The 13,318-nt window shown below is 39.0% G+C and overlaps 2 protein-coding genes across 6 annotated transcripts in view; one reads left to right on the forward strand and one right to left on the reverse strand.

The window, feature by feature from the left end:
• LOC139995678 (prolyl 4-hydroxylase subunit alpha-1-like) overlaps positions 1-13,318 on the forward strand; it is a 232,339-nt gene that overhangs the window by 198,788 nt on the left and 20,233 nt on the right. The window lies entirely within an intron of this gene.
• On the reverse strand, positions 735-5,981 carry LOC139995677 (probable helicase with zinc finger domain). 2 transcript variants are annotated; one of them, XM_072019361.1, is made up of 6 exons: positions 5,747-5,981; positions 4,887-5,242; positions 3,933-4,618; positions 3,073-3,744; positions 2,473-3,000; positions 735-1,967 (listed from the first exon to the last, which is right to left on the reverse strand). In XM_072019361.1, the coding sequence occupies exons 2-6, from the start codon at positions 5,107-5,109 to the stop codon at positions 1,335-1,337; spliced, it is 2,742 nt and encodes a 913-aa protein (XP_071875462.1). In that variant the 5' UTR covers positions 5,110-5,242; positions 5,747-5,981; the 3' UTR covers positions 735-1,334. The 2 variants fall into 2 exon arrangements, with proteins under 2 accessions (XP_071875462.1, XP_071875461.1); XM_072019360.1 differs by lacking the exon at positions 5,747-5,981 and having other exon boundaries at positions 4,887-5,363.

A 13,318-nucleotide genomic window follows, 5' to 3' on the forward strand; every position in this document is an offset into this window, starting at 1 on the left:
TTACGATAGAAATTGGTTTTAAGAGAATTTATCCTTTTTTTTTTTTAAATAAAGGACTACCTAGCCGATATGGCTATCAGAGTAGTCCTTAATTACAGAAATAAAAGCAAACGAAACGGCTTTGTTTGGTCCCGTATTCATGCGACGCGCGAAACGGAAGCGACGAGCTTTTCAAAAGAATCCACGAACCGCTTTTCGCTCTTTCGCCTCCCTTTTCAGCCATTCGAGAGTCGTCGGTGACCATTTGGCTCTTGCAGCCCGCGAATATGAATCGCCCAGACAAACTAGTGTCACTTGTCTAGAAACTGGTTTGCTTTATTCCCAGGCATTCGCACGAATATACACTACCATTCCGTAAGTCAAACACCTGCTGGTTCCGGAGGAAATGTTTATTCAGACAAGCTTTCGGTAAGATCTCAGAAATATAGCATGATATAATTTCCTTTCATAATGAAAATAAGAATTAAGTATTAAATATAGCACACATTTCTATGAAATGTCAGTATTTAACGAAAAAGAAAAAAGAATATTTTGTTGATGAAAGTCATGCTTCTAGTTCTGTTATTTAATAATAGAAGTAATTAATTTTTCATTATTCGACCGGTAATGATAATTATTACCTCTGATGAGATATATTTACAAAAAAAATTTTTTCGAATATTCGGCGTAATCTTTGAATAGGATCGCCTTAGTACTACGTGAAAAGGGAATTAAAAGGTTCATTCAAGGCTATGTGGAACTAATAAAAAATATATTTGTATAATATATCGGTACTTGTAATGTCATAACATAAGTTGTACAGTCTCCACACAAATGCATCTCTGACAAACAGATAAGATCAAATGATAAAGAAACGATACAATCTGTAATAGACAGATTTTCAAAGACACATCGTAAAATTAAGAGTAGAATCGAATCTATTAATAACAGTTAGTTAATTTCTTAAATCTATTCACAGAGAGACACTCTAAGGATTAGTAATTCCAAAATATGTATATGCATGTATGTATGTATGTACATTCAAAACATCGTAGCTAATCAATCAATTAACTCTTTTAATCCAACATTGGTACATTGCATCGATCCACAAATTCTCAACATCTCATTCATTGTCACAATGTTATATCATGAATAATAAAATCATCATCGTCTAAAAAAAATCGCTTATATAAATCAACAATGTGTCGCAGAGTCTATCTTTCTCTTCCATTGGAATAAGAATATAGCGGGGGGGGGGGGAGAGAGAGAAGATAAAGAAAATCTGAAACATTTAAAGTCACTATTAAGAACAACGGTCAGATCGTTTGACTTCAACATAGTATTCCTGTATAGTATTACGCAGAGTAATAAGGATAATGGAACACCGGATACATCATTGGAACCTGCACATACTCCACCAGACAAACGTTATTTCTGGGTACAAACTCCCTCGCTAATGGGTTCAGCGGTTTAATCAACGGAAGCTCGGGTACCAGACTCAAACAATACTTCAGAGTCTCCCTGTCGATGCCGCGTAAATCAGCTATCTCCAGGTATCTCTGCCAGAGCCTCCTGCAGGAACCAATGGTGAACAGAGCAACAGGATCGCCCACCACTGCTACCAGACATTTAGCCCGTGTCATAGCAGTGTTCAGAAGTCTGGGATTGGTCAAGAAGCCATAGTCCTTCACCTTCCTCTCCGCGGAGTATCGACAGCAGTTCCTGGTACGCACCGTGCTGATAAATATAGCGATGAATTGCTTCCCCTGAACGTTTAATACCCTCTCCACCGACACGTCCGTCATCTTGCGTTCCCTCAGTTCCGTGCGAATCCTCTGCACCTGTTCCGCGTAATAGACGAGCACACCGATTGACTTTTCACCATAGATACCCCAACGATCAGTTGGCCAATTGTTACGCAGCTCCTGCACGCGGTTAACCAACTCAAATACCTCGTTCATGTTCGCGTAGCCTGTCGAATGGACATCCTGATAGGAAAGAAAGACAGAGTTACGTTGAGCGAAGAATTCCATCGGTGTGAAGTCTTGGTAGGATCGTTGATTTGAAGTGATGAGACCGAGATTGGAGTGATGGAGAGCAGTAGTGATGGTTCTATGGGTGCGTTGTGTCATATCGCGCTGACCGAGAGGTGTTACAAGCAACAGTGGGTGTCCGGTACAATGGAGAAGATGAAGCAACAGGTATCTGTGGTTGGATCAGGAAATACATGGTTTGTTACGGATTTGATGTGTTATATCTGAACGCTTAAGATACGTGTTGCAATGGAATTTGATGTGTAAACAGAAAACAAATTCTTCCAATGAAGATAATAGTAGTTTGAAGCAACAATAGGTGCAGGTGTTAATTATAGGTACAATGAAAGCGTAAATTATCACATTCATTCCATTTTGTAACACTCATTCTTACAAACAGAAAATGTATTATATTCCAACAATTATTCTATCTTTAAGATTCTCCTGACGGTAAACGTACCTGCTCTTCGACGCCTTGAACAGCATAAAAGGTCAAAGGCTTTAACGTGGGGTGCTCTATTATGTCTGTGTGGTCTGTTTGGGTAGTAGACATGACGATTCCGCTGTAAAACATCTCCGAGGTAAATTTAATGATGTCCTCATGAGAACGATAATTCTGATGCAGGTGAATTCTGCATGGATGAGTTTGTGGGTACATTCCACAGATCCTTTCCAATAAACTTATACCCAGACCCCGTTCGCTAGCCAGGTCACTATATATTTCTGGCGCAAGTTGCATCTGATCGCCGGCTAGAACTAAGCGAGTGTGTGGGGTAGCTAAGGCTAAAGGTATGAGGACTTCGCACTCTAATGCTTGAGCAGCCTCATCGATCACTATATGCGTGAACGATAGATTTAGGCTTATTAGAGAGCTAGACGTGGCCAAAGTGGTCACGATCAAACCACAGTCTCTAAGGTTTTCCTCGGTCGGATCGCGGAAGGTACCGTTATCTTCCATCAAACTGTACTCCTGAACCACTGGATGTACCTGAAATGGGGGAATGAGAGCAGAAGGGGAACTCTTGGATCAAGGAAATTTGTTTCTTCTGGGCAGACGTACCGTGTTCCTGGATCTACCTTTGTAATAGATTCTGACTGGTCTCAATCGTGGATTATTTTCACATTTATACCAAACGTCGAAGAATTCTTTGACATAAAGATCTGCCGCGCTGTTGCTGTGTGTGCAGAGCAGGATTTTATATTCTGAGCTCTTTGTCAGCAAAAATCGTAGTGCCTGAGCTATGGTAAACGTTTTCCCAGTTCCAAATGGTCCTAGTAGCAAGATCGGTGGCATGGAGATATTAGTAGAGGCTGTTATTACCGCCAATGCCTTTTCCTGTTCTACGTTCAACAAGGAAAATCCGAAACTGCTCGCTTTTGTGCCTAACAAATTTAGAAAACTATTTTCTTCCATATTTTTGTGAACTGTGTTTAGAAATACTAGGCCAATGTCAGGCAAACTATCCACGCTCCTGTGCCACTCGCAGAAGGGCAACCGGTTCAATAGGAATTGAACTTGCACGTGTACATCCATACCGGTTACCAAGTTTAACGCGTGCACACACTCTTTCGACAATCTAATGTACACTGTTTTCGTGCACTTATCCTCTATGTACGCTTCGTATATTACATTCGATGATTGTGTTAGGGTCTTCAAGAGTACTTTATTGCAACCTCTCAGGAACAGCCTGCCGCTTTTCGTATCTTCTGAGATACTGCGGCTTAGCGGCAGCTGTGGTAAAAAATTCATCATATATTCAATTTTTTGTATGCACACAAAATTGAGAAAGTGCGGGACAACTGTACTAAACAAAATGTGAATTTATACTTGTGAAACTAGGAGTAATTGTAGATTATTGTTTAAAGTAGCAGAAGATTATAGAAAGAGAAAAAAGGTACAATTGTTAGAAGGAACCGCACCTGAGCAAAGAGTTCACCCGGTGGTGCATATTTGGCAATGGTGGATCCATCACCTGTAAACAACATGTAGCAGCTCTGAAGACGCATGTAGGAGGTTTCATTATATCTAGCTATCTGTTCATGTCGAGCTAGCTCTTCCACCGTGATTAATTCGTGAAGACGACCTCTATAATTTTCTGGAGTTAAACGATCGTCCGTGAGAGACTCTTGAGTCAAGAAAAAGTTGTTCCTATTTGGATATGGATACGTCATGCACAGTTTGTCCTCGTTTGGGTCTTTCCTTAGTACAAAAGGTGAATTAAACTTGCAAATCTGGTACGTTCCATTATTCCATGTCTTTGGATTCTGTGAGAATTGATAATTGGTCGCTTCGTCAATCCTGGTAAAGTCTCTAGTGGGTACAGAATCCATGCAAATCTTTTGAATTATCACTGGGTACTCTCCAAAGTAAAAAATGACATTTTGGCGATACGTGCCATATTTATGGGTAATAAAGCAAATTTTGACTACATAATGCTCTTCTTCACTTGGTGCTTTGTTGTTTGCCTTTGAATTGTTCAACATTGGATTGTACCATTCCTGGCCATTTGTAATTCCAATATTAATATCATCACGAACAACAGATTTCAATGCAAAATTGCAGCGATTCTGATCCAAGGTTAGTACTACTCTTTGTAACTGTTTACCTAAATGAACGGAACAGACCCTTTGACAATTACTACATCAGGAAGAAATCCCAATGCTACATCTCACTCCAGAAACTATCAACACAATTACTCCATAATGATGTTTAATGATCCTTTGATAATTACTACTTAATATCATCAATATTATTTTATTACCAATATTATCAGTAGTTTGTCAATCAAGTTTTACATTAATACAATCAATTGACCAACGGCAACCAATTTTTAAAAAATATGAATGTAAACACTACTAGAAAACAACACTTACCTTTTGTCACGATCTCAAAGTCCCAACAGAACATTACATCGTTGATGGTCGAACGGCAGCAGAGACTCTTATTCGAAAAAATTAACACATTCTTCGTATCTTTGGACGTTATTATCGTCTCAGGATTCTCCGATTTCACCCAGTCATAGTGCACCTTCTCGGCGAAGCCGGAAGGAAAGTCGGTTTTAACCTCTTTCTTCATTCGATGTGAGTGATCGACCATGTTCGCGGATAGAAATTCCGCATAATTTCCACTAAATTCCGATATCCGTAACTACATCGTATCGCGATATACGATTTTTCGCATTTTCGAAGCAACAAATACACTTATTTCACCACACATTCCCGCTATAATTCTCTCCGTACAACACACAACGCTTTTCACTGATGGACGATGGATTACTTATGCGTACTACGCATGCGTAAGCTGTATAATATCGCGTCGGATCATCGCCATCTGGTGACCATTAACGCACTCGCAAGCTTGAATAAGTGACATTACCGACAACGAAGTGAACGAGATCAGTAATCTCAATTTTATTTACTACATATTTAAATCTACTTTATTATTAATTTTTGTCGTGTTATTATTAATATTTGCAATAGTTATTATTCAAATCAATTATAACGAAGAAAATTATGTTGAAGAACGAAATAAAGAACCAAAATAATTCTGATATATATGGAAAGTTGTTAGCTATCACAATTTACATTACAACGAAGCATTTAATTCAATATTTCTATCTCCAAACTCGCTGTTTCTTGTTCTTCCATAGAATACATAAATCAATAGGTATCCTATTACACGAAAATTAAAACACAAAAAGAAAACAAACTTTCTTTAATCTCTGCCCTATAACTTTTACCTTTCGCTCGTCCTCCATCGTGTTGACCGCGGGATTAAACTAGAAATCCGTGAGAGTCACGATCCCAGAGGGCAATCGGGACAAATAAACAACCCGATGAAGAACGGTCAAATTCAAACCGAGGGGAACAGCCAGTCTCTCTCTTCCTTCACCTCTCCACGCAATCTCGTGGAAATTCCAGAGAAGGTTCTCATGTAAATCGTGCAACGCTATCGAACCACCGGAAGTGGCTAAATGACGATCGCCATTATCCAGCGGCCTGGCGAAGGCTTTCCAGAGATAGAGAGCCAAGGAAGGAAAAGGACGAATATAGAACGAGAGAGAGAGAGAGAGAGAGAGAGAGAGGAATAGGGATGGTTGAAGAGTCTCCACGAGAGGAGTGAAATGCCAGAACCAGAGGAGTGGGATCGCGGTTAGCCCCAACTGGCTTGAAAGCTTTCGAATCGTCGACCATTTCGTGCGTTGCTCCAGGTATTCCCATGATACCAAGCTATTCCATTTACCTCGACGCCTGAACCATGGCGTGGAGGTGGATGAAAAAATGTTATTGGAATCTGACAGTCACGGTAGCTGACCAGTTTCCAACGCGAGATAAACTATTTGTCTGTTTTCGAACTTTCCCCGAGGGAAATCTAATGCGATGTTCGATGGCACTGTATCCTCTATAGAGTACTATAGACGGTGCGTATGGGTGTGGGTGGCCGTGGACGGCTGCTTTTAATGGTGTCCGACAGGCTCCTGCAAAACTAGGGTTATTTTTTTCCATCACATGAATATACCGATACGGGATGATTCTTGTTAGGGGAGATCCGTAGTCGACGTTCCGCTTCAGGAATGTCGAGTAGATCTTTTAAACGTCTATTGTGGGGTAGGTTATTGTTATTAGTTTCCTAGTTCGGTCTGAGGTTTGGTAATGTTATGATGAAGAGTTTTTAGCGAGACAATGAATATGGTATTTGCGGATATTTAACTTGGAAATATTTTTACCGTTGCTATTGATTTAATATAGATAATTTATTATTATTATACTGTTGATTCAGTCTAGGCTTGATAATGTCGCAGAAGAAAATTTTTAGCAAATCGAAAAATGTAATATTTACAATTTTCGTTTTAATAAAGATAATTTATGACACTATACACAATTATAACACTTTTATTCATTGTAAAGAAGCAGGAATTTTTATGACAAAAAGCAATGTTTCATGGAGAATTAATTTTTTTAACGGTAAAAAGACACGATAGATTTGAAGATGATCGATATGATGTAGCATTGAACTATTGTGTCGAAACATACATTTGTCCCATTTGTCTTGTTTGTAAATAAATATAAAAACAAAGCAGATATATATTTATGTTAGAATTCAAAATGATCCGATTTAAAACGTACGAATTTATATATGTTTCTTATAACACAACGTTTTTCGCTAGGATATGCAATTATCCGGAGGTAATGAATGCTTTGAGCAGAGAAGCGGGACAAGTGACACGCCTAAAGAAGTGGACAGCCAAAGAAATTAACACGCGAAGTAAATTGCACGGTAATGAAACCTATTTACGTTTCCGCTAATGAAACTCTCGTTAACTAAGGTGATTGTGAAAGATACCTTTTGAAAGAAAAAAAAGGCTTCCTTCAGCCATAACAGGTCATCCTCAGTCAAAGGAAATTTCCACAGAAATAGAGGAAAGAAACGAGAGGAAAAACGGACAATGAACATTTACCGGGACTTCAGTTCATCAGGAAATATTTTCATTCACCGCGCTTCCGTTAACGAACCTCAAGATTATTAAGCTCAACGCGGCCCTCAAACGCGGCAGGACAAAAGCGCTTAAGCTTGTGTCGCTTTCATCAACTATCCTCCGTTCCAGTAGTCGCAATATGAAAACGAAGAGAGAGAAGTGTAAACAGAAAACATCTACTGGAGAATGCCTCTTCAAGTTCTTTCACTAAATCAAAAAAGAAAGAAACGGAAATAAAATAAACTAAAAAAAAAAAAAAAAAGAAATCTAAAGAAATAAAAGAAAAGGATTATCTGGATAGAACAATATAACAAGCCCATTATTATGCAAGTCGATGACAAACTGGGGTAACAAACCCTGCGGTTCGCAGCAGGAACAAAAACTCCTTATCTCGAGAATGTCGCGTATATCTGGTTGTTTTATATCACACGAATCGCCATGACATTCGTAGTAAGAGCGATAGGAAGATTAAAACAGAAGAAGAAGTAGAGGAACCTGTCCTCTTCTCGACGATGAATTCATCCGCGGTTCGCGATTAAAATGACGAACGCGACGAGATAACGGGAGACCTCGATAAAAAGGAACCAGCAAGCTTCTCGTCGTGGATCTGACATTTTTCACAAAAGCAGAAAAAAGGTAGGGGCAGGGGACAAACTCGAAAAGAACGAATAAAAAGGAGAAAAGCATTCAGGCGGCAAGAATACAGTGCTGAAAGAGCGGGTTCGTTGTAACAGGGTAGAAACAAGATAAAGGTTGTCGAGGGTGTGGGAATGCGAAAGAAACGCGCAAGCTGCGGGGACCAGGTTCGATCGCACGCATATATCGCTAATTAAAATCTGTCGCCTAGTCCATGACCGTCCTAGGGTGAAAAGAAATGGAGAAAGGCAAAAAAATTGGAATGGGTTGGATGGTCCAGCGTCATTGGATACGAGGGAATCGTGGATATAACGGGGTGTAGGGGGAGAAAAGGGTGCAAGTAACGGGCGAAAACGTCGAAATCGCGCTAACGAGAGGATTCGTTATATCGGACGTAGGCGGAATATAAAGAACTGTCGTTATCGCGCCTCCGACGTGTCTCTCGAATACGGTACGAACGAATATGTGCTCACCAGGACTTGGTCAGTTTTTTAATCGAGTTTCTGCACTCTTCCCAGCTTATCTCGAGAGATATTATACAAACGCCTGGGTTTCAGTTATTAGAAAACGTTTTTTGCGCTTCCGTCTGCGCTGACGCGTATGAGGAGGAATGCACAGTTGTTGATGCGTGGCATTGTTTCGCAAGAAAATTCAATTTTGAAGTAAATAGAATTTTTGAGTGTAAATAGAATTAAGTATGGTAACAGGAAGATGTTGCCGTATGTAATTCTATTGAGGTTTAATTATGTATTCTGATACTAACAAGATTAAGAAGTGTTTGGAAAATGGAGGGAATCAGTTTAACTTTTGGATGGCTGGAATAATTATGTATAGTGTATTAACCGAATAAATATAAGAGAACAATACCAAGTAATCAAAAACTGAGTTCTGAAAAAACTCAGTGATGAAAGACGTACGAAACTTTATGAGTAGTTGGTACGATAACTCACAAAAATATTTGGGTATTTACCACAGGATACACTTCTTTATATATTCTGTGTACTATATAAAGCATTTTGAAATTTCTTTTGCACTGTAGTGAGATACGACTTTCACGATTTGGGACCAATCTGAGAATATTATAAAAACATATATTTATTAAAAATTAATATATAACATATAATAAGCGTTAAAATTGATTCCAATAAATATATAATATAACCATAGTATCTCAGCACTAAATATCTTATAGCTTCGATCTAGTTTCAGATTTACTTCACACTGAACCACTATAATCATGAATATCGTTACAGCGCTAATTAAATTTACAAATGTTTTGTACAACACATATAGTACATTTATAACCGTTTCCTACAAATGTTGGAATACCTTCATGCGAACATATCGTATGAATACATAAATCCATGTGCATAAATTTAAACGTAACGCGACTTCTGATACCAACTTGTCGTTTCATTTTCATCGAAAAGGAAATGACTGAACGCAGATGCAATGCTGACATGTAACGTTCATATGCAGTAATCCTAATCGGCACACAGCTGTACGCTGGTACGTTGAATCGAAATCGGTTGGAGAAACGAGAAGGGCGGAAACCTGGCAGATAGCAATCGCGAAAGCTCATTAGGGTCCATCGTGGGACGAAGCAACGACAGTCGAACGATGCTCAGGAGTTGTCCAGGCCCGATTGGTTTCTCTCTCCTCCTCTCTCCATCTGGCAACGAGTGGACCAATTCCGCGTGCAGAATGTCGACCTGTCACAGCTGTGGATGTCAGGTGAACGGTGTCGCGCGAACGGCCAAAGTCAAGCACACCTGGCTCGTTTATTCCGGTAATTTATACGACACCTCGTCACTTACGCCGACTAACACTGGTCCACCAGTGAAATCGATACATCCTTTCGACCCTATACAACCTGACCCACAGTGTCGACTACGATATACCAGCACCTGTTCTGTTTCGAGGCCGAGGAAAGCGCCAGTGGAAAGCCGGTGAACAAGAATCTCTATTCGGTTAAATTTACGAAAAGTTTGTCGATAATCTATTTTTATAAAAGAGGCTCTCTCTATTTGTTTGGAAGTTCGTTACAAAATTGAAGAAATGTCTGACGATAATCTATTCTCATGGAATTACGATATAATCAGATTGTTTGTGATCTCATTTCGTATGATCGCTAGTTTGAAACTAGACTTTGTAGTCTCATTTTGAACCGTCTCTGGCTTGGATATGTGTTTTGTTAAAGATTCAATTCTGTATCTCGAATATTTGAAGATTAAGATTTGTACTTTTGAGATTTGGAAACGAACGTTTCTGATATTTGGAATTCAGATTGCGTGGAACCGAAGGAAACAGTGCGCTTAGACGTGACGAATTAATCGAATTCCATTGTTACGTCGCTATGTAGAATACAGATGGACAACTCGATTATCTCGAGTTCGACCTATCCTTAGAGCTTGTTCGCGACTCAGAAATTAATTTCGCTATCGATCGATCGTTCGTTTGGAAACCTGTTTAGTGAATTCTCTTTAGTGAAATTAGATCTGAGTGTTATTTATAGAATTTTCTGACGTATATTTAGATAGAATTGAAAATTCCTTGAATTTTAGCTGCGATTGGTGTATCGTTAACTCTCGAGAACACGAGATTTCAGATGGTAGTTGAAATTGCATCTAGTCCCCCAAATTAGGGACATGTTGAACAACCCTACATTACATCTTCAACATTCCCCACGCTGCGAAATGTGCTCAACCTGCAGAAAACTTAGGGACACCCCTCATTGCTATTCCCCAGCTTACATTCCAACGTGTCACTTTCTCTGTTCATTTAGAAAAATAAATTCTCCGAATTTTAGAATGGTATTTAAAGATTAAAATTCCAACGACTTGAGTCTCGCAATATATTGACTACTAAAATCCAAAACTAATTAATTAATTAATCTCATTCTATGCAAATCTTTACAGAAAATTTCACATCTTTTTATACATACCTGTAATTCCTAAAGCTGAAACTATCCTATTTTTTTAACGAACGCACAAATTTAAAACTACTTTAATTTCTTCCAAATTTTACTATTTCAATTCTTTCTTTGGTTCTTTTAATTCTTCCATTATTCCAACTTTTGATAACAAAAATTATACATATTTAATATTAATATAAATTTCTAAACTATACCATCATAGAAAAAATCAGAAACTGCAACTGTTTCAATTTATTTCCATTTTTCATTCAATTTATTTTATCTTTGTCATCAAACGTTTAACCACGAATTTTCAAAAAATTTAAGCCGAACATCTCGCCAACGAAACATTTCGTGCTTGCCAACTGCTTAAACTTTCTCAGTCAACCGTTCGAATTGCAAAACTGACTTAACTTTTCAACTCGATGAACTAGAAAATGCAGGCTACAAACATTTCGTAACTGGAAACAGTGGACGATTTAACTTGACAAAAGGGTGAAATCAACGTCGAAAGGGGAGAAAGTCGCGGAGATTCCCGCGAACGCAAGATAACGCAGCGCGAAAGACGTTCGCGTCGACGACCATTGTGTCGCGTCGAGGACAATAGCGTCGGGGATGTCCCTATCTTCCGCTTTCGAGTTGATATCGTGATTGGATCGCGGTCCACTTGTAATTGGATACTCCGCCAGACACCGACGTTGTATATAGAACAAAAAGAAATCGCCGACAGTGGAAACGGTGACTTTCGTCGCCGACTTATCGATTCCAATTTCCCGACATAATTGAGACTTGCTCGATTTCCGTGTCGAACAAACGATCGCGCGCTTCTTTTTATGATATTATCGGGCATTTTGTGAAAATTTAGAATTGGCGAATGAATTAACGTGTCGCCATGCCGTTCTCGTTGTTTTCGCGTATATTTTTATGCGCAATTTAAAGCACCATTTTGTATACGAATTTCTCTGTCCAAAATTGTGTCGGTGAAAAACCATCCTGATTAACTTCGTAAATTGAGAAATAGAAGAGATCGATGACGTTACAAATATTTTTTAATATCGATCTTAGATTATTATAAGTATCGACATAACGTCAAATTTAATCGTTTTCCTGTTTTTCCAAAAGTTCCTTGGGAATCGAGCCGACTCGTTAATGGAACAATAACCCAACGTTTGTTTCACATTCCTATATGGAATGTTTTCGTTCGATCGCAGACGGTGTTTTTAAAGCCCTTTGACACATGTTTCGATAACTGTTACCGTTCTCGAAAAATACACATCAGCATGTTGGTAGAGAAATGAAAGACCCATCTTCGATCTTCGAAAAGGGTGGAAGATGAAGAACGTTGCAGATTGAATGTAAATAGTGCTATCCGATCGGCGGACAGAAAAAAAGGGGAGCAATGATTTTTCAAAAATAAGAATCACTCTGATAGAATAATTAAAGCGATAAATTGGAAATAAGCAAGCAGATATAGTTACAAATTCTCTTTAAAAAAGTCGACGTTAATTTTACCACAAGCATCTGTATGCTTTCGATAATTGTAGAAACAAACAAATTTTTATTCTAGGAATGTAATAATTCTCTTATTGAAGTGTGTCATATGCGACAATGGTAGCGAGGGACGCGTTAACTAATAACATCACCAACGATTAAAATCCCCGTTGCATTTGCAGACATCATGATCGACCGCAGAGCCGACGAAAGCGCGTAGTCGTCAAAATTCATCCCCTAAGCCCGGTTGAAAAACGGCTGACGCTCGTTTCATTCTTGTCCCTCGACTCGGTCAATTATTCCGTGACATTTGTGAGTACGGCTGATTAACAAGCAAGGGAGAGAGGATAGGTGTCAAGACGGAGAATATCGCGAATCAAGATTTAATTTAATAACTCTGTTGGGATCTAATGGTGGGGAATAATTTATCTGGCTCGGTCGAGCGGCAGCTTCCTTGCATTATTAAGCCAGCCTCGATGGTCTCTTGGCTCATGCTGGAATTGCTCGCGACAATGCCAATTTTGCTAGAGGCACGGACATCGTCGACTACTTAACCGCTTGATGCGTTCGTCATCCATCGACATGAATCATCGATAATTTATCGTATTTCGGAAATAGGAGAGCCGTATAATCGAATCTCAAATATCAATTCAATTAGTAATGGGATCGACAAATAGCTTCTTTAAATAGGCTTGACACTTTGACTGTCACGCGGAAATCACATGTTTCGCTGAGAACGCCACGGGAGTATTTTTATTATTCAGAGCATATAATGGCAAAATAATAAT

This window comes from Bombus fervidus, chromosome 16 (genome assembly GCF_041682495.2).
Source record: "Bombus fervidus isolate BK054 chromosome 16, iyBomFerv1, whole genome shotgun sequence".
NCBI classification, from domain to species: domain Eukaryota; kingdom Metazoa; phylum Arthropoda; class Insecta; order Hymenoptera; family Apidae; genus Bombus; species Bombus fervidus.